Source organism: Tachysurus vachellii, chromosome 2, assembly GCF_030014155.1.
Source record: "Tachysurus vachellii isolate PV-2020 chromosome 2, HZAU_Pvac_v1, whole genome shotgun sequence".
Classification (NCBI taxonomy): Eukaryota; Metazoa; Chordata; class Actinopteri; order Siluriformes; family Bagridae; genus Tachysurus; species Tachysurus vachellii.
Window position 1 is genome coordinate 11729191 of NC_083461.1, and position 22880 is coordinate 11752070.

Sequence of the window (22880 nt, forward strand, 5' to 3'; positions counted from 1 at the left end):
GATTTATTTTATTGTGAGACAGGGAGTCATAAAAAACAAACGAAAACAAATAAACAAAAAAGAAAACCTATCTATAAAAAATATATAACCACAGATTAAAACAGGGACATATAAAACAAGTTGTGGCCATGCTGTTAACACACTGGCACAAATAAAACATTAAAAACAAAAAAAAAAAAAAGAAACTTCTTCATTGACAACATTTTGGCTTTGTAAAAGAGTAGCACAGTTTTGTGGTTAAAGACGTCTGCACATGTAGCATACAATTAAATTATCAATGTTCAGTAGCTTTCAAGTCTAGTGGGGGGAAAGTAACACAACGATGAACAATGTGAGGAAAGAAATCTCCAATATTTTAAATACTGGGTGTCTGTTTAAAAACAATTCAAATAATTGAAAATGTGAAAATAATACTCTTTCTGTTTTAAAACACTTTGAAATGCCAGAGAGCTTTCCCTAGCTTTGTATTCATTCATTCTTCGAAATTATTCTTCATACTAAAATATATTATTGTATTAATACAAACTACAATATTGTACACTACACTGTGTAATAAATAACCATAAAGGAAAAAAATATAAAAAAATAAGACACATAAATATAAAAGGTCTCTAAAAACTAAACTTATACTGATGACGAGGGTGAGGAAATAATACTGCCATGAATGCAAACAAACATTACACAATGTTCACTGAGAAACAAACACAACAAATCGAACAAATATTTAATACTGACTGTTACGAAAGTAGACGGAAAGGAAAAAAAAAAAAACAAACGAGGTGAAAAGTAACGGTGGGTTCGTATTTAATACCTGAAGTAAACAAAACAAAACAAAGGTAAATGCACAGTTAATCAGATGAAGAAGTGCATCAAACAGGTCAAGCAGAAACACTTCAGAGCTGGAAATGTTTTGTTCTCAAATTCCTGACTGTTTTAAAGAATTCATTTGTTCCTTAAAGAGGCAGGAACAGTCCTCAGGTTCGGACTAGTGGTTCAGGGTCAGGGGTCACAGGTTTGCTACCGTGTTGGGAACATGCTGTTAAAGAGTGTGAGAGAAGTGCACCAGCTCTGTGCAATGGCACTTAACACATGCATGCTTTTGCATAAAGGAGGGTGTGGGGGGAAGCGAGGGGGCAGCAGGGGGGCAAATTAGACCCAGTTAATTACGGACATTTCTTCAATCTTAACTTATTTCTTTATTTATTTTTTTTGGATCTAGGATTGTTTACCACCCCCATTTTTTTTCTTACGTTTAAGGCTCACAGACCAGTTCCAAACAAAACAGACAGACAGACAGACGCCGAGCGAGCGTCGGCCAGCGTGACACACGGGTTATCTCGAGAGTATTAATACTGAAAGGTAGACATTAAACAAGGCCCACAGAGGTGTTCATCAGTAAACTGGGAGCATGGTAGTGCACAGGATCAGTTTTCCTTCATATGCAATAAAATACTGAGTTTTGTTCATTGGCAATAAAAATGTATAGAAATCTCTCCCAACTGTACAGCTTTTTTTTTTTTAAGGTTTAAACAAGAGTGACAAAAATTAGTAACACTGATAAAAACAAACCCAAGGTGTTTAAGTAATAAAACGTTATTAGCTAAAACGTTTCTAGCTTTCAGTCTGTATATGTAATTTTTTCATTAAACTTTGTCTTCATACAAACCATAAACACTGAAAATTGTCCTTATGTGGAAAAAAAAAAACACTAGTTTTTTTTTTGTTGTTGTTTTTTTTTAAATCATCAGGCACACAAGGGGTTTTATACACAGTAGTGGGATAAAATGCAACGGCAGAGCTCCTGCGCTCTCGCTTTCTTCCTTCCTTCCTTATTTTACCATTTCCAGCAATCCTCTGGAAGCAGCCACATCTGCAGTCTTTGTTCAAATTAGTAAAGTTTCCGTAAAATTAAGTAGCAAAGAATAAGAGTGAGAAAAGCCCTGTTGTGGTTTCTCTTCATTTCACATCTCCGTTTTCACTGGGTGTGTTTCCTTCATTTCCGTCACCCTCCTCCTTCACATTTTCTCCTTCATCCTCGGCTTGTTTCTCTCCTATGTTTTCCTGCATGTCCATCGTTTCTGTGTTTTCCCTCTGCTCTTCATCGTCCTCATCGTCCTGCATCACCACGACCTTCATCATCTCTCCGTCGTCATCTTCGTTTTCCTGACTTACTGTAACCTCCTCCTGTTCTCCGTTCTCACTTACCGCCTCTTCATTTCCTGTGTCCATCTCCTCCATCCTGTACTGCTCTCCAGTGTCCTCCTCATCCTCTCCTCCTTCCTCACCGATCCTCACCACCTGTATTTCGTCCTCGTCCAGCACGCTGCCCGAGCCTATGGCATCCTCCTCCTCGCTCTCCTCGTCCTCCCTGGCGCTGCTCCCTCGTTCATCAGAGTCCACCTGAGACGGGGGCGAGGCGGCGGTGCTTGCTGCTCCAGGCCGCTCTTCGGTGGGGTTCTCCTCCTCTTCGTCCCTCTGTACCAAGCTCTGGCCGTGCGCCTCCTTCTTACAGTATGAGTAGCGGTGGTTCATGTGCTGAGAGTAGGAGCCGGAGTGAGAGAAGCGCTTGCCGCACTTGTCACACTGGTACGGCTTTTCTCCCGAGTGCAGACGCAGGTGCTCGATTAGGTGGTGCTTGTGTTTGAAGGCTTTGCTGCAAATCCCACATTCGTGAGGACGTTTACCTGCAGGACAGAGAAAATAGACGTGTGCTTTATATATCACTTGGGTGCAACAACAATCAACATCAGAATTATTAGCACCCCTGCATAAAAAAGAGCAAGAATAAATGACACATGACTGATATTTTAACCAAAACACTTTTTCTAGTTTGTAGTGCAGACTATTGGCTGAATGGTGTCTAGATTTTTTAATATTTTTTAGTTTAGATTTTTTAGTTTATAATTTTTAGTATAATTAATTGTAATTAATTTTATTTGTATCTACCAGTTTCTCGTGCCTGCATAGTGATGGATGATAGTGATTTTTATTTGTGTTTAATCTGCAAATGATTTTAAGTCACTGGTTTTAAAAGAATATAATATGAAATATATATAATATTATATACAATATAATGCAATATACAATATATATATATATATATATATATATATATATATATATATATATATATATATATATATATATATATATATACACACATAAATATATATATATATATTTTTTTTTTAAGAAAAAGAAAAGTGCGCATTCTCAATCTTCACTTTTAACATTTTTCATTTTTTAGTCAAAGGATGGGAGTCCAGATACCTTCCAATTCTGTAAAGTGAGTGAATGATCACATAACAACTGATTGTTACTGGAACAGATTCAGCAGTTTATTCCTCCTGTTTGGATGTGTGCACATGTGTAATTTTAAGTTAAATAACAAGCGTGTTGAATTTATAAAACTGACAAATGATGATGATTGCATATCATCAGTTACTCGAAACCAGCCCTGAAAACATATTACTCATTAACTGGGCCAGACCCAAAGCCACCTGTTTTACATTTGCATTTCTTGTTCATTTCCATGTTTTTGTTTGTATTTACATTTTAATAATTCTTGCTTGCTGTCAGTTGTGTCATTATCACACCGGGTCATAGTGAACAAAATTGTGCTTGTCCAGATAAACATCCTACAAACAGCATAAATCTCATCTGTAAGGTCACTTGATAAAATGGCTGGTAATTCAACAGAGTTCTTGGTTAGTTCTATATTTTACAAACGTTACTTGGGTGGGAGGGTTTACCTTTCAAGCCCTGCTACTAATACAGCATTTCGTTTCCCCTTCAAGTACTGAGTAATTATCACACTGTTATTCCAATTACATGCCATCATATACGGAAGATGAGAAATTGAGCAAGTGCTTTAAAATGTACTATACAAAGATAAGCTTATGAACCTGCTTAGTAACAAATACCTCTGTATTAATATCCTTTCCCCAACCTGCTCACACAGGATTAAGCACTACATGTCATTATGTATCCATGGATAATAAAACCAAACAATGAATCAAAACAGAGTGTGACAGCTCATGGGCTGGAGGTAAGGGTTATATAAACCATGGCTTTGGAGAGAAAGAAAAAAATGCTAGTGATGTCAGAAGGATGTAGGCTGCTGGCTTTTGGCTTAGTATCTAAACCGAAAGAAATGAGCAGTTCTTGACTCAACTGAAATCTTATGCTCCGAAAAAAGAGAGAAAATTACTAACAGATTGTAATGTAACACACTAGGTTCCAAGCTGAAAGGTAATGCTTTTGGCCAGCAAATGATGAGAGGAAACTTCACCACACCCTCCTGCAGTTACAGTATACATATAACTTAAATTGTTTTGGCAGAATTTCACTTGAATCCATTGTGTGTTAAATTCACTGTTAGTAAGCAGGGGAATGAGCTGATCCCTGTATGCACGTCTGAAAAAAACACACCTGTGTGTTCGTATTTATGCCGAAGCAGCGAGCTGCTCTTCTGGAAGATTTTGTCACACAGGTCACAGGCATACAAGCCATTTTCAGTCTTCTTCATCTTCTTCCTCACCGGCCCAGAGTCTGAGTCCGTCTGCTCCTCCAGCATAGAAGCCACCTCAGAACTGGCATCCTGCTTCTCCTCCTACACACACAAGAACCAAAAACGTGTATTACTTTGTTTTATATAATGTGTATATTCTGCTATGCCACCTTTACAGGTATTTCCCAACATCACATGCTATAGAAATCAATGCAAGTGTGAAATCATGGAGCAACATCTGACTCCACTAGGTTTATGTAGGCACTCTTTCCTGTAACAAGGTACATATAGTACCACATAGGCATCCTAGACATCCTAGTATTATGATTAACTAGGTAAAGTATAAACACCCAAAATAAGTTTTAATCCTGTAATTTTTACTCTGTACACAATAATTCACTCCCAAGTTTTCACTGGTCTGTGGACTCACCTTGACACCATTAACCTGCAGTATAGCCTTCTGTGGTGTGTCGCCCCCTGCAGGGCTGGAGGCTGTAGTGGTGTAGGTATAAGCTAGCTGTGGGATTAAGATGGTCTGTTTAGTGGTGGTGAGGGTGCGAAGGCATTGCTCTGAGCCTTGCTTGGTGATAGCCACCAGAGTGGGCAGTTGAGTGGTCACAATGTTCAAGGGATTGGCACTTGTTTGGCTGGCATAGATGGCAGTACTTGTGCCTGCATTGTTGAGCACTTCCTTCTTTGTGCAAACCAAGTTCAGAGGCTCGTCCTGAGCTAAGTAAACAGAGTGAGCGCTGGTTGTATTTGCTGCTGCTACAGATTTTGGGAGAGACAAATCAAGAGGTCCGTCTCCTTCCTCTGCAGTCTGGGCTGGCACAGGCCCATCTGCAGATAGATTTAGTGGTAAAGGGGATGTGGGGCCATTTTCTGTTCCACTTATACCAGCTGTAGTGCCTTCTGCTGGGCTACGAAGCTCCATCTCCTCCTCCTGTTTCGTTTTGGTATTGTCCTCTGACAGTGACATGAGGGTTTCCTCCAAAGTGTCATTAATATCTATCCCATTAGTCTGCTCTTTCTGGGGTGTGGTTGTGGAGACCTCCATTGGAATTTGCCCATTCTGCATCTTCTCAAACCACTTCCTGACAATATCAGTAGGAAGATTAACTGACTCTGATATCTTAGCTAGCTCCTCCTTGGTAGGTTCTGCATTTAAGGCATAATAAGCCTTAAGCAAGGACATAAGGTTCTTAAGTGGGGGCTGCTCAGGACACAGTCCAACATCCGCTTCAGGTTTGTCATCCAAGTGTGTTCCGTTGATCTCCTGATCCTTCTTGTCACAGTGTGTGTTTGTTGTGTGATTGTAGAGTTTGCCCTTCTCTTGCTGCCACTCTTCATTTACAGTGATGGTAGTTTTGTCCATCGTTGATTTGCTTTTAACTGTCAGGTCCTCGGGCAGTCGTTCAGTCTTGCAAGAGTCTGTATTCTGCTCCTCTGGCTCTTTCTTCAAGTTCTGCAGTGCTGCCTGAGCCTGCGATGGGTCAAGGCTGTAGTTGATTATGATCTTGGCAGTACCGTCCTGGTCAACTATGGGAAGACTGATGGCTTGTATGACTTGCTGAGGAGCCTGTGCAATAGCCACTCTGCCTGTGGTTGTAGGCTGGCCTTTGGTCTGGGCATTCTCCAGCACTTGCCTAATCACATTCCCATCCACTGCCACCTTTAGCATGTTCTGCAAGTCCCCTAGATTAATGCTGATTGGGGAGACCAGTCCTACAGTGGGGAGGACTACAGCCTGGACTGCCCCCTGTAGGGATGCTGCTGCCCCTCCTTGAAAAACCCTGTTTACTCCTCCAGGGGCAGCTGAGGTAACTACCACAGGCTTGTACTCATAGTCCAATGGCTCAGACTTAATCTGTGTAATCGGGAGCTGCTCCTGCAGGGGTTTACTATGGTCCAGTTTGTCCCGGGTCTGAGTTCGGGCATTGGCGGGGGAGGAGGGCAGGGATGGTGAAGGGCACTGAGGGGTTTTGGTGCCTCCTGTTGTAGGCGAGGGTCGTGGTCTGCCATTGACGGGAATAAGGCCGATGCATTTCTTGCTGCTGATATGGGAACTGTAGGAGCCAGAGTGAGAAAAACGCTTTTTACAGTTGGGGCACTCGTATGGCTTCTCACCTGTATGACACAAACGGACAAAGACTCATATACTTCTGCACACCTATAATGTTTACATATATGATGTTCCACATAACTACAAATTTAAGATATTTTACTTAAATTTAATTTCATTTTAATTTATGCTAGCATGGTACTATTTTATATTTATAGCCTATATATATATATATATATATATATATATATATATATATATATATATATATATATATATATATATATATACATACATACATACATACATACATACATACACACACACACACACACACACACACACACACACACACACACACACACACACATATATATGGGATATATGAATGAATGAATGGGATATTTTTTATATATATACACACACACACACACACACACACACACACACACACACATATATATATATATATATATAAAATATCCCATTCATTTGGAAAATTAAATAGGAGGCTGGAAAAATATCTTCATAACAAATACATGCGCTGAGTTGTAAATAAAATTGAGTAAAGCAGACAGTTTAAAACAGCCCAGATGTTGCAGATGAAATCAATTGCTGCACAATTAGTTTCCTTTAACTGCACAATTAAGAGCCAGTATAAACAGAGGCATGTTTCCTATTTCAGAAGGCAAGCCAGAAACTACATATGCAGGACTTTGGCGGTGCAGACTAATGTTGAATTTCCTTATTAACTAACACAAATACACAGATATGCAATGCCAAAAAAACGTTAGTGTGCTCACCACTGTGGATACGCAGGTGTTCTTTCAGGTGGTGTTTGTATTTGAAGGCTTTGCCACATTCAGTGCACTTAAACTTACGGTTTCCTCCACCCCCTGTTTGGGTTACGTGCCGCTGGAAAGAGACAGAAAATGTGCTTTATACTGCTGTAGTTCCATAAGCGTATTACTATTCATAACATATATTAAATGTGACTTAATTGATTTAACATTATGAGAAATTTGTTATTCAGCTTCACTGACACAGGACAAAAAATCTGAATATTGATTTAGCTTCCTATACTTAAAACAATCTACACTGTTGGAGAGGTGATAGAATTCCGAAAAGTACGCATGATAAATGAAGGACTGAAGGTTAAATGCTGTACCTGGTCTCTGCCTGCTTTGTGTGCGCTCATGTGTCGGTCGAGCTGTGTGCGGTGGGAGAAAGTGTAGCTGCAGAGTGAGCAGCTGAAGTTGTCCTCGCTCTTCTCGTGTCTATACTTTATGTGCTCCTTCAGTGATGTGTAGCGCTTGTAGCCACGAGAGCAGTAGGGACAGGTGAGGAGCTGAGAAAACGCGTCTGGTGTGCCTGGGAGCGAGAGCGAGAGAGAGAGAGAGAGAGTGAGAGCGAGATAGAGGCAGGCAAGGGGTGAGACAAGAAAGAGAGGCAGAGCAAGAGGGGTAAGTGCAAGGACAATGATATGAATACAAGGATATGTCTCTTACACAAACACACACAGAGTAACACAAAACATGTGCTCGGTAAATGAGATGTGATTTGAAGAGACACAATTAAAAATGAACAACAGATTCAAAAAACTGAAACACAACACAGAATTTGCTATATATAAAAAAGTGTACATCTTGAATGAATATACAAATGAGGCTTTGAAAAAAACACATCACCTTGGAAGCCATGATGAGTGAGAGTGCATGTATACACACATGTGTGTTATTGTGCTGATTGTGAAGTGTGTGTGCTGAAGTAGAGCAATATGTGAACTTCAATCGCACACTGTAATAGAGAGCGGCCTTTGATGTGACAGCTAGAGCACAACTCAACAACTCTCTCTCTCTCTCTCTCTCTCTCTCTCTCTCTCTCCATCCCAAGATCTTCAGCACAAAGAAAGAGAGGAGCCGAGAAGAAATGAGAAGAAACAAAGGAAGAGGAACGGATGCTTGGTAATCATACAAAACAAAGAGATGCCAGAGAATTAGCTGGGAAGGAAAACACTTGTTAAAGTGAAAGGGGCAAAGACGACTGGATTAATATATTAGAAATGAACAATGGGAAATATTTTTCTTCTTCGTCTTCTGGTGATACACAAATAACATATTAATACAGATAATATGAGATATTTATTAACATGGCTTCATATTCATGTCTAGCTGACTAAGAGCACACTATAATTGTTAAACTATTTTGCTACTGATATTCATTACGGGTATGTATCTGAACTGCCGAATCATCACGTTGACCTTCATTAATCATCTGAATTATTCATAGGTCTAACTGTGAATAAGAATTGAGGTTCAGCTGGCAAACTCTATCTATCTCTATCTAAACACTTCCCAGGTAACATATTACCTGTTAACAGGTAACGTATTAAACTCCTGTCGTCAGGTGAATCGCTCCCACACACAGACATGAGAAACTCTCTCAGGTATGAAACATTTGCTCAGGTGTTGCGTTTTCCCACTTTCTGTTCAAACAGGTGAGCTGGAATTTTCAGAGTCATCAAAGGCAAGCTGTGTGTTTAGAGGTGTGTATCTGAGTGTGAAATCTGTGTTTGTGAACTCTGAGTACACAATAAGACTGTATGAGGAGCATATGCATACTGTATATCTTGGTGGGGACCAAATGTCTGCACCATTATAGGAATATATAGCAGGGGAGATTTGGCTTGTCATGAAAACTGCAGTTATTATTTCCTTTAGGTTAGACATAGCATATATATACCATTCTCATCATGGCCACTGGTCTCCGGTGTTCCTTGGCGTGGTTCGTCTTCAGGTGCCTCTGGGAAGATGACAGCCGTGTCTCCCTGCTGAAGCATTTCCTCAACAAGAGCATCTCTGCTCCTCTCATCCTCCTCTGACACACCCTCCTCTTTTACTACAACACAAACATACTTTTATTATTGCATACATATAACATTAATGCCATGATCCAGTCTTGTTTATTCTGTACCATTAAATGTGCTGTTTGTCTGTTCATCTAGCTTTATAGAGTTTACTACACTGCAATATAGTTCCAACACAGCACTCATCCCAAATGACCATCTATGGGAAAATTAGGACTGATGTTATGGACAGCACTTTCCAACATCATCATTAAAAAAACCACAATATAAAAACATATACGTATATATATTTCAGTAGAATGCATAATTCCAGTACAAAGTGATGTGTAAAATCTGTCCTAAGTACACTAGAGCTGCTCTGGTGGCTCCCTGGACATTACTAAAACCTTACTTTAGACACTTTTCCCTTAATTTATCATCTATATTAAAGGATCGTCAGTGATTTATTGCGGTTTAGCCGACGGCTCTTACGGCACAAACTGCTCCTTGAAAAATATACTTCTAAGTAATTCATTGACCCGGACAATTTGAGGATATTTCTGTTTAAAAGAAATAAAAAGCAAAACAAAACATGGCGTATGGTTTATGAAAGCCAGAGTAATACGTTCGACAGTCTACAAAGCTCCTTTGGAACCATCTCAAGACCTGTAAATCTTTATATAATAATTCTAAATCTAACAGACTTGGTTTATTTCCAGTCTTAATCTAACCCACCTGATTTAGCTCATCAGTGTCTTGTAGAGCGAATGAACATTAGAGCCAGGTGTGTTCGATTAGTATGTAAACTAAACTCTGCATGACCATTACATCTCCATAAATATGTAATGGGTACTCAGCTGAATCTGATGATGGATGAGACATTTGCCTGTATCGGTCATGACACTCCCCAGCACTCACCCAAACCCTATGCTAATGAGCCCTATTTCCTTGTTGGGAAGGAAATATCATTAGTAAAGTCAGAAGACATTGGGCTGTGATGGAAAATACTTGCAGATACCTGGCTGTATGTGGAGCTCTTTATGTCTCAAAGAGCAAGAGTGACATGTATTTGGAAATCCACAAAGATGGAACAGATTCTTACTTCAGCCCCGGCAGCCACCGTTTGTGTTTTGTGATGCGACAATGATTAATTCAGTCTAAAGTTTGTACTGTACTTGCTTTTGGTAACATGCACATGTATACATAATGGCTGCCACATATTTCCTGCAGTCAAATTCAGAAATGAATGCTATGTGTCTGTGTGGTGCAATACCGACATGACCACTAGGGACACTGTACTGTGATGTGACATCAGACTGAGGGTGTATTTAATGGCCTAACATGCCACTGACGTTCGTGTGGCTGCCACTGCTTATGTCTTTGTAAGACGAACAATAACTTAGCAAATATCCTCCGTAGCCACCATTTTCTGCAGACATTGTGGTAAAAGAAAAATGAATGGTTCAGCACTACAGCGCCCCCTAGTGTGGACAGTTTTTAATCCTCCAGGTACACATAAGGTATGCAGAAATCTACAGTATGTGAACATTATGTGCTCATTATGTATGCATAGTGAAATTGAAGTACATTTGCAGCTCTAACCTGCCACTAAAGGAAAAAAATTAATTTAGTAAAAAGGATTTTATCATAATTCCTTTGGTCCAGTAAATATGTCATTACATATTTATTCATCATTAGTTGTCTCGGGGCATGAATAAGGAGCCAGGGTGATAAAATGTAAAGGGCATAGTGTCCGGGGTAAAGGGCATTTCCACAACAAGCTCTCTTTCCCAAAAACAAAGACTGTTATCAGCAAGCACTGATATCCAGTGATAGATTGATATCAGACATGTATACTGGGTTTAGTGCTACACAATGTTAAATGTGCATTAAAGCCCCAATCTGGGAGACGTCTACGAGACGGACACGAGTGTGAGATGGTTTACACGTGAACTCTGTGTTTGAGAGAGAGAAAGAAAACACAAATGGTGTGTGTAGGTTTTCACCACATAATTAGAAGATCAAAGTCATAATTATAAAATCAAAGTCACACAGGCAAGAGACGCTTAGCCCGCTTATAAAGCAAACAAAACAAATTAGTCCTGAATAGCTAACTCAATCTCTCGATTTCCCAATATCCCTTAATGCACAAACTGTGCTCAACCTCCTGTAAAATGAACCGCTTAATTGGAGCACTGCGCTCTACTTCTTTATAGCTCACTAACGAGAGAGAGGGAAGAAATGAAAGCTTTGGGAAAAAGCAAGCCCGGAGGCTACATATGTGTATCTCCTGCCTGAGCTCTGCACTTTGTCATGCGTGCACACACGAAATGAGTCCGCAATGTCAGCAATTACAACTAATGGCATTCGCTCACAACTCAAAACAACATTCAGAACACCTGAGGACAATTGTGCATTTGGGTGTCAGAACGATTTTAAGAGATGTATGTATGTGGGTGGTTGGGGCGAGCAAAATAACCACCATCTCTGCCTGGTACAGTACTTCACTGTCAGCAGCATTGACTCTGTTATACTGTACAGGTGAGGGACAGTGGCAGTGTGCATCTGTCCAGCATGCAAGATTTTTGCATTGACTTTTTACCAGGGAGAATAAAGAAATGGCGCTGTGAGTCGGGCAAATGCTTAGAGTGGGAAAAGTGGATTTATAGATTACATAAATCACAGATTTCCAAAGCTTAAAACTCTACACGAATAGCTTGAAGAAGATGAGAAAAAGAGCAAATGTGCCTTTTTTTTTAGCAGCAAAGTCATTTCCTTATCAGATGCTTACTAGGCGAAATGAGACAGCCACCACACAGACTGGATGAGACAAACAGTTTTCCTCTACAAACTTTTTTCAAAGGTTTTTAAGGTTTTCTTTGTTCTGCTCCGGTTCTTTGTGACTTTTTCTACAGTGACCGTGACGATGGCTATGAAAGCACACCATAACTGCCCTTGAGGTGCATTGTAATACCCAGCTACATGTGTATGTCTGTTTACTGCAGTGTTGTTTATACAAGCATCAGAGTGACACTTACTGAGAAAGTACAGACCCTGGCTACATTCAAAATGAAGTCAACCCTACATATACATAAGCAACAATTAAATGTTTCTTCAAGTCTGTGATCATTTGTGAAAACTTTACATTCAGTACAAAAATAGCTATAAAACAGCAGCCCATGATATTAGTTGGATGTGAATATTAGATGAAAAATATTTCATGGTTTAAGCAAGTTGCAAAATGATCAAATAATGCATTCAAATGTACAGTATATCTTAATTCAAATAGATCATGATAGACTATAAGAATTTCTGAAATTATATTATAAGAACTCATTTTAATCAAATTGCCTCATTTATATTGAAAGGTCAGGGCTTAGTAAATATAATAAACCCAAAAAAATAGACCCAGATATAAATCATGATACTTCTGATTATTCTTCACTAGAACAATCATTTTAGTTTAATCTCTAATATTAAAAAAAATGAATTTCTCAGTCAACAAACAAATTCAGAGAGAAAGAATAAGAGAAAGAAAAGTGTGGGCACGACTCACTGATGCTTAGTGAGGATAATGAACATACAATTGAGGTCACATTCAGATGTTGACCTGCTCTGTGTAAGCTTGTGTTTAAACCACATATTCCCACAAGCTTCTCAAACTCTATTAGTCCATTCAGTAAAATGTGAGATCTACAAAGGACTGATGCCAGAGATAAAGAAAGCCCTGGCTTTGCTGGAAAAAAAAAGGAAAAACACAAACAAAGCTTACAACATAGTTAGTAAGTTACTTTAATGTTGTTTGAAGGCTGCAGTTGTACGTGTCTACTTCCTCTCCCGCTTGCACAGACCCAGGTTAAGGTAGAAGATCAGAAAGCACACAAGCGGATCACTTGATGTGATGCAAAGATGAGTATGAGTCAGCACACCACTTTGGTGTAAAATTGTTCTATGGAAAGTACGAAGGGTTTTTAACAAAGGTTTTAGTGCCGGATGCATACCGAGGATATGTTGCAGAAATTTATCGAGGGGCTTTTTGTTGGTGGAATTTTATTCATAGAATATACAGTAACAGAAGTAGGTGTGCCAGGTAAAATACTACTGTACACTAAGTAACACTACATCTACATCTAAACTGATCATTCACAGGCTAGTCATGTACAATAACAAGCATACCTGCAGTACATTTCCCAGAAATAACGGCGTTCACTTTGTGTCAGGATCCTACTGGAAGTTCCCCATGACTCACCTGCTTGCATTTCTTACCGTACTCTGTGTCAAGAGACTAATCATATTAAAATCCTTCCCTGCTGCTCTAACTGTTCTAACTGAATGAACACGCTGTCCGTTCCACTAAGGGGTTTAAAGAAAAACTTAAAAAATGCATTTTATACTGAGGGAATAATAGTCCATTACTTCAGAATATCTTTAATGAAATGAACAAGAAAATCCTCCTGTTAAAGGGAAATGTTATTCTGCTTTTCTTTCCATTTGACTCTCGTTCATTGAATTATCAAACACGTGAAATAACCGAGTTAAAGGCCGTGGTGTTGCCTGTCGTACCTTCCCAAAGATAATCTCGGTGGTTTCTCATTACAGCTGCGAATGCAATTAGTTAGTTAACTGTGCTGGTTAAACTGGACTTGTTAAGGTGAACACACCTGGTTTAAATTAGACAGTGAAGGTGATCATAGACTGTCATTCAGCTCAGTTCTGTGTGCTGTTGTGTTGAGAGCTGCAGGGTGGAGAGATGTTCTGCTGTAGTGCCAAGTATATACAATATGTATAACAAGAAAGAGCCCTGACACACACACCCATACCAAAAGAGAGCTTTTTAGTCAGCTTGCACGAGATTTATCCATTTCGGGTTTTGTTTGTATGTGTGATGGTCTGGGACCTTTTACAAACTGTTTGGCATTTTATATATTTTTTTAAATTTGCTTTAATTTGCATTTAGATTAATATGTTATAAATGACATATAAAAGTATCCATCTAGCTAAATCTTTACATCAAAGCCTAAGTAAGATGAGGACGTTATGTATGTAATATGTATATTTGTGTTTGTATGAAAAGTAAAAAAAAAAAAATTAGACCCACTGTTTAGGTCATTTTTTTGGTCATTTTTGTCCGTTAGCTTGAATTCAGCCACAGAGAGATTTGATCATTTTTCCCAGACCACCACACAGATCTGATTTACTCTACATGTTTTTCTTTCCTTGACTCCTGAGCCCTCATTTATCAATGCTATGCACAGGTATTTACATTTTATGTAACTTCTGTATATGAACAGCACAAAATATGGGCTCTATATGAAATAAATATTTGTTAAGGTTTGTGCGTCTATTTACACACAGCTTGTGTGCAGTGGAAAATAAACCTTGAATGGAAAGCGGCTGTCTGAAGGTGACGTCTGATCCTTGGTTTGGACTGTTAATAATTTGAATTATCTATTAAATAAATTCCTTCTTTTCACTCACTCACTCTCACTCATTTTCTACCGCTTATCCGAACTACCTCGGGTCACGGGGAGCCTGTTCCTATCTCAGGCGTCATTGGGCATCAAGGCAGGATACACCCTGGACGGAGTGCCAACCCATCGCAGGGCACACACACACACTCTCATTCTCTCACACAATCACACACTATGGACAATTTTCCAGAGATGCCAATCAACCTACCATGCATGTCTTTGAACTGGGGGAGGAAACCGGAGTACCCAGAGGAAACCCCCGAGGCACGGGGAGAACATGCAAACTCTACACACACAAGGTGGAGGCGAGAATCGAACCCCCAACCCTGGAGGTGTGAGGCGAACGTGCTAACCACTAAGCCAACGTGCCCCCCCTTCCTGCTTTTCAGTTATATGTAAATACCAACATGTTTGCCGAGATGCCAAATTACATAAAAGGTTAACAGTACTGACGTGTTGAAGCTGTGACTTTATCTTGTTCCTTTGCTGAATTTAGAGAGATCCAGCTATCACAGCTGACATCACATCTCATGGTTTATCATCAGTTAGTCATTTCCAAATCAATAACTAACTTTTTTTAAATTATTATTTTACTTTACTTTATTGCTTTATTATGTTTTATCATTGATCCAAGTTAGAAATGGAAGCATAAATGTGCATAAATAAATAAACCTGTGCAACTTTTACAGGTCTCCATACCTCGAATATATTATTGTTCCATTTAAAGAGGCATCAGAATTCAGTTCTATTAATCCCTAAAAGTTTCATCTCTTCACCTTTACCGAAATCAAAATCTCTGCATCAGTAGCTTTTTTTTTTGTCTTTTCAGGTTTTGGTGGCAAAATCACGTCTGTTATTTAGGTTTTCTTAACTTGAGGCCTACATACCATATATGATTAATTGTGGTATATTGTGTCTGTGTTTCAATGAGCAGTGACATAGTGACAACAATTAGCTGGTGTTTTTTAAACTTCCTTCTTTCTTTTACGCATGTGATGTATCCCAGTTTTATTCTGCATATGAGAATTCAATTTTAAAGCTTTATGCATTAGAATCCATTTGGAATATTTTGAATACAGTGCTGATAAATGAGGCCCCAGGAGCTCTGATCAGCTCCATATTAAACACACATTCTTTTACCTGCTGCATATGCATGTCAAGACCACTTTTCTGGAGTAAAGTTTTTTTTTTTATGAAGTGATGATTTGAGATGTCTGGAAGTTTCCAAATCACACTAGAAAGCTTGGGTCATTTGGAAGAAATGTTTTGCCAACGGAGCTTGAAAATGTATAATTTACGAATTGTGAAACCATCATAAAATCTTTGTAAACACTCCAAGAAAACGTGCTAGGGAATGTAGCCCGGTTGGAAACGGGTGGGGGAGGTAGCAATGGCGCACGCTCTCCTCCCTCAGTTTCTCAATTTCAACAGCTATTAAGTTTTGCAAGACTGGAATAAAGCCACCTTCTTTTGATCCTCAGGTCGCTTGTTTAACCGTTTTTCAAAAACGTCCAGCATGCGCATTCAGAATGCCTGTGTATATGGATCCTGAGGTGAATTTTGACACCGGGACCATTTTAATTCCCTTGGTCTCCTGTCGGCTCTGTCTTCTCGACATACACAGAATGTTACACCTGCTTGTGTAAGGACATGCAGTTGGACAGTGAGCTAAGTCGATTCAGTCGATTGCTGTTTTGCACAATACTGTATATTACAATAGCTTATATAACTGCTGCTATAATATTAAGTGTTCATTCCAGTATTTCTGCACATGCAAATTGTCTTATGTGTAATGTACTTTTTGTTTGCTTGTATTGTAAGTCTTTTGTCCTGTACTGTCTTTTGTCCTGTACTGTCTTGTTGACTTTTGTCCCGCACTGTTTGCACCTGGTTGCACAGATGCACTTTACTGTATGTATCTAGGACTAACTTACTAAGTCCTTAGCTCTGTCTTTGTTTTATGTAGCACCATGTTCCCGGAGAAACGTTGTCCCATTTCACTGTGTACTGCAACAGCTATATATGGTTCAAATGACAATAAAAGCTTCTTGACTTGACTTGACTTAAAAGGCACAGAGAAACAGATGAACTGGAAAAGTGTCTGTGGAGCCACAGTACTATCCCTGAGAACTCGAGTGGTTCGGTTTCATTCTGGGGGAGAATGAGAGTCGACAGCATGCAATGAGGCAGTGATTGCTTTTAATCATGATGATTGAGAGGGAGCAAGACTGTGTGAGACTCTGTTGTAAAGACAAGAGGATAAAATGGAGGTGGGTGGGGGGTGGGGTTGTGCAGAGAGGCTTTAAAACAAACACGGAGCCCACAGAGAGTCAGTATGTCTGCCTCTGCTCTAGGTAGGGGGACAGAAAGGCAAAAAAGAGGATGGAGAACTTAAAGTGCAACAGGGGAATGAGTGGGAGAGGCTGAAATTTGATACAAACGAAAAAACAAGGGCGAGTCGATACTGTAGATCTGATACTACTAATGAATGTTTTACAGCATATGAGTTAAGGGTAGTGTAGGCAGAGAAGTGTGTATATCTCACACTTACACTAGGTATGTCAGGAAAATCCTGGTTGTTTATAGAGGTAGATTTCTTTTCTCTAAATCTCTCCACTCCAGCACACCACCGTGCTAATAGTTGTGAGGCCAGTATATTTAGTTTAATTTACTACCTAATCCTACTCATGTAGTACACACACACACACACACACACACACACACACACACAAGCTGAATACACTCTATGTGCTGTAAACACAACAACAGCTCCACAGCAGCTCAAATCATCTCCAGATCCTCCCAAATCACTAATGTCTCACACACCCTCATTCATCAGCTAATAGCCAGGAATTCTGGTGCTTAGCATTACATTATTTACTTAAAACAAATTTCTAACTGCTAATGCCTGATAAACACGTGCCTTTCATCATCAATCAAAAAAAGATGTCTAAATCATGAATGCTAAAAATATATCTTGTGTCACTGCACAGAGGTCAAGTATTTTACTTCAATATTACTTTGAATTAAAATTTTCCTCTAGAAAAAAAACACCACTAGGTGGAATGTTACCTTCATCCCATCTGTCTTCAGGGCCGTTGGTGTCATCGTCGTGGGCAGCGCTGTCACCGTCAGCTCCCTCCACCGGGGTCCCATCTTCCTCCACGATATGGAGCTTATCTTCATCATCGGAGTCTGACTGGCCTTCCAGTACATGGCTGTAGTTACTCACTACACACAAACACACAGAAGAGGGAAACCATTAAAGAGAGGTGTTTATAAAAGGGATGCAGTGAGAGACAAATACACTGAACCTAAGGGAATATATACACAGGAAGTGGGCTGTGTGAAGGAGTAAAGAAAGAGGAGGAATGTTGGATCAGGGCTGTCCTGTCACATATTTGTTTTATTTAATCACAGTAGTAAATCACTGTTATACTGCTCTGTGTAGTATTTTTGTTGTTGAGCAGTTGGCCAGTATAAGTCAATCAGAATAGTTGACATGGCGTGATACATTTTTTCTACCTACGTTGCAACAAATTCGACCTCGTGCCATGATAGTTTGAGTTTTAGCTCTCACTCACGAGCCGGCTGCCAATTAGACAACATCGCTCACATTACAGTAGCAAACAAACCCGTAGAACATGAGAAGTATTCATCTATTTATATCCAGTTCAGACAACACGCTGTTAAATTTAGTTACCGCAGGTTCAGCTGTCAGATCTCACAGTGTGCCACAAGGATTAAAATATTATTAATCCCACTGTATTTCATTAGTTTCTTCTTCCATAACAAGGAGGAAACAGTGGAGCTGGAATCTGTCTCAGGAACACAGAGTACGAGGTAGGAATACACCCTGCATGAACTGGAGAGCAGAAAGGAGCAGTACATATGAAACTGCACACTGGCTGTAATGTAATCTAAGGACTGAACTGGAAACACTGGAGTCGTGATGAAGCAATGCTCATTATCATATCTGAAATAAGCTACAGTTACTATTGTCTATTGTTCAACGGATAACACTAATGTTTCTGCTAATGAGAATATAGAAACAGTATTAATCAAACCTAGAATGCTTTAAACAAACTGAGAGTGTGTGATCACGGCTGACTAGGAGCTGGACATTTTTAATAATCACAACACGACAACCTGAACTTTGAAAACTGAACAATAGAATCTGCGCCTGTTTTGTTGTGTCTATGTTCAGCATTGAGTTTCTTTGTCGTGTTAAACTCCTCGGTAGTGGTTATAGCTTCATATGAAGAGCGACTCTTGGGACTTTGTTTTCATTACCGAGCCTACTAGGGGCAATATATTCATAGATAAATTAAAAAGAGAAGAGTTAGTTAATTTTTTTTCACACAAATGTTTACATCTTCAAAGTAAACTGTGATATCAAACCCACTTCCGCTCTCTGACGCCCCAAGAGCTTGCTCAAAAAATGTTATTATCATCCACTAAAATTCCACATGAGGTTATCTGAACGAAGGTAAAAACAGCTCACACTGAACATCAACAGTGTCATGACTAATTTTATATCAGGCTTACATCGATAACTTATTTATTTACACTGATGTCAGGTCAGGTAAGATACCAGTATACTGGTAAAAGGGTTAACAAACACAAGGCGACATATTAGTCATATTAAACATATTGGCATATTCTTTGATTAAATACCTGTTTTATCAGGTAAAGTTAAAGGGGAGATATTCATCTTTTCACTGTACAGAGTACAGCTACAGCGTTGGAGCCACATGGGTAAAAAAGCAAACTGTGGAAGTTAAAGAACATTTGATAGCATGGAATACAACATGCTACATAAACACTACTTAGAGAGTACCGGTTTGTAAGTATGACTCCAGTGCTCAAGTATCACTCCAGATCTGATCTCGGCCCTCGCTGTTTTTATACCTCTTAATCTGTATGCTTGTTTTACTTAGATAAGACTAAGCAGCATCGATTTGATGTAGCTGACCAGACGACCTTAATTAGCAGTGTGTGTATGTGTATGTACGTGTGCAGGAGTGAGTGTGCTTGGCTCAGCATGATGTGACGTTCTATTAGACGAGGGAATGACGGAGCGGTAGCCTCAGCTAACGAGTTCTCATTCGTTAAGGTAAGTGCTGGCTGAACGGAGCTGGAACCAAGCTGGCAGCATAAATCACACTTAAAGAGTCTGTTTCGTAACCATCAGCAGTACACGAAAGATCGAGTTGTGAAGATGTAACATAAAATATATAATAAATTATATCCTGATGTATCCTATGAGGTTCCTAGACTGGCTTTTAATATAAATTGTAGTCAAGCTCAGTCATGAAAAATTGGATTTAACCCCGACAGCCAGAAAGATGATATATAACTATACAGATATGCAAATATACTTCAGTTCTTACTGTTGCCCTGAGAGTCCTGCTGGGTTTAAAGCAACACAGACACATTTGAGGCAGTCAGAAGAGTTTACATGTTTACTAGTTCGGACAAACTCCTGATTCCTGTTTACAGATTAAAGAGAACACAACAGTCAGGAAATGAGTGTGGATGTGAATAACGTCTATAACGGTGTGTGTGTGAGTGAGTGAGAGAGAGAGGAAGAGAGAGAGAGAGCGGGAGAGAGAGATAACACTGTTCTGAGATAAGTGAGTGAGTGAGCCATGACAGTATACATACACTAAAAACAGTTCCTCCCTAAAGATTACACCCTCCAGTCCTGTAGTCGTTCATTGGATTAAACAAGTGGGACATTTACTCACTATGAGAAGAGTCAAGGTGTTTTTCCCTTAATGTTTAATTCAGGTGCAGAAACACATACAAGAGCTAAAGTGTATTTTATTGATATAAACAGATTAGAAAAGGTGTTAAAGAAAGAGTGTATGAGAAACACAAGGTGTGCCAAAGCACCGCCATTTTTTATCCACCGCCTTCATCCCATCTCTCTTTTCCACTCATCTAAGTACCTCTCTTCAGCCCGGCCAAATCAATTTTCCTTTGAGAGGCGCAAAGTCAGCACAGGGCTTGGCTATGGAGCTAGCTCACACACACACACACACACACACACACACACACACACACACACACACACACACGCACACACACACACACACACTCCACTGCTTGCCCTAATACATTTACATTAAGCTGATTTTGTGCTTTTTATCCCTTGCAATCTTTTCAGTTCTTTCTCCCTCTCTAACCCACACTCTTTTAATACTGTTATCAAATATCGGCCAATCTCTACATCATCTTCTTGATCTCTTATTTTTCATCTGTCTCATTCGGATGAATCTGCAGGATTTAGTATGTTACTCCTCTGACTCATGCATGCACAGGCTTTAATGTTAATACGCATTAAATAAGTAACTCATCCACTAAAACTGTCACCACCAGGCAAAACTACATAACCCATCAGGCAGTGCAGGCAAGGGGCACATAATGTGTGTAAGAAGGTGTGTGAGTGACTGATCCGTGACAAATTCTTGCAGACAGAGTTACACTGTCACACCTGAAAGCGTTCATTACTGCCTGTAGGAGCTACACGCATGAAAAGTGACTAAACAAACACGACGATAAGAGAAATGACCAACATTATTTTGGCCACAAACAGGGAGCGCTACACAGAACCAACGGAAAACAGGGGTCATTAAGCACTGCATATATTAACACTAAAAAATGTTAAACACAAAAACAAAGTGCCACTGTTGTTTTTTTCCACAACATGGTAGAGGCGCCTGCATCAAAGAGCAGCACTGTACATACAACACTGTACGCTAATTTTGCATACCTGTTCAAGCGCAAAATCCCACGTGGGCATCGTGCTACAAATAACACAGCTGTTTACTGACAAACAGCCCTCGCTCACATTATCTACTGTATATCATCATTTATGCACATAATGGATTATGCTTTATATAAATGACTCAACTCTCATCAGTGTGACCAAATCTAAAACTGCTGCACCTCCTGTTCTCTCTTCTTTTGAAGCACTGATGTAGCTTGGTTTTCCCAGAAGGCTTCAGTCCTAGGTTTGTTCTTTGGACCTTCTAATGAAAGCCAACACAAGCCTGTGCATTTTAGCTGCCCATTAAAACCTGAGGCCTGCGGGCCGGCACCTGCCACAGGCCGCCGATAAATGCCACCTAACCTGGGATCTGCATAATCCCACAAAGCGCCTGGTCACACACAGACACACACCTCTAGAGGAAAAAAGAACATACACTGTCTAGACAAAGCTACTTGTATACTAATTATAAAACCACAAGGGCCACAAGATTATTAAGATGATTTGATTCATGCCATTTTCCTTTCTTCTCGATAAAAAACACTGAAGACAGAAGAACAGACAAAGGCTACTGATTTGGCATTAAGATGACATCAGTGAGAGCTGTGAAGCTTTTGTTAGTATAAAGGGAGATGCATCTGATGATTAAAATGTTAATGAGTTAACGAATGCTAGCTCATTCTCTGGCACTGCTTTATAACGTTCAGCAATCCTGACCCCCTTCCATCAAACCACAAAGTCTTTTTAGGAACCTGACATGATTAAACTTTTAAATAACTCTTCAGGTAATCAGTTCATTTAAAACTATATAGGTCACCATACAGCAACCCCAACATTGATCACTTCCTCATTCTACAGAAAGCCTTCGGTCGTCTGCTTAAAGGTGTGGTTTAGCATTTCATTATTATTATTATTATTTTTTTTTTACTTATTTATACATATTTACTTATTACTAGAGATATAAACAGTTTATTTCCAAAAAACATTACACACCAGATGCTCAACATAAATATAGGTCATTACATATACTAATGTATATTTGTTTAAAGGGTTAATAAATCAGTTTCTTTATAAAACACATAATCTACCACATCTATTGTTTTAACAAAGCTCTATATACAGTGTCTTGCATAAGTATTCACCCCCTTGAACTTCTCCACGCTTTAGAGTGATGCAACAGGGAACTGATATGGAGTTTTATTTGGTCTTGAAATGTC

The 22880-nt window shown here is 39.4% G+C and overlaps 1 protein-coding gene across 4 annotated transcripts in view; it reads right to left on the bottom strand.

Moving 5' to 3' along the window:
• The window catches only part of zeb1b (zinc finger E-box binding homeobox 1b), a 56133-nt gene continuing 33253 nt past the window's right edge, over positions 1–22880 (bottom strand). For 3 of the 4 annotated variants that reach the window (XM_060896806.1, XM_060896834.1, XM_060896815.1), the window contains exons 2-8: positions 17961–18119; positions 9315–9470; positions 7741–7943; positions 7376–7487; positions 4941–6637; positions 4432–4612; positions 1–2684 (exon numbers count right to left, since the gene is read on the bottom strand). In XM_060896806.1, coding sequence (XP_060752789.1) covers positions 1957–2684; positions 4432–4612; positions 4941–6637; positions 7376–7487; positions 7741–7943; positions 9315–9470; positions 17961–18119 — 3236 coding nt within the window. In that variant the 3' untranslated portion in view covers positions 1–1956. The remainder of the gene's footprint in view (positions 2685–4431; positions 4613–4940; positions 6638–7375; positions 7488–7740; positions 7944–9314; positions 9471–17960; positions 18120–22880) is intronic. The other variant, XM_060896823.1, reaches the window with a different exon arrangement.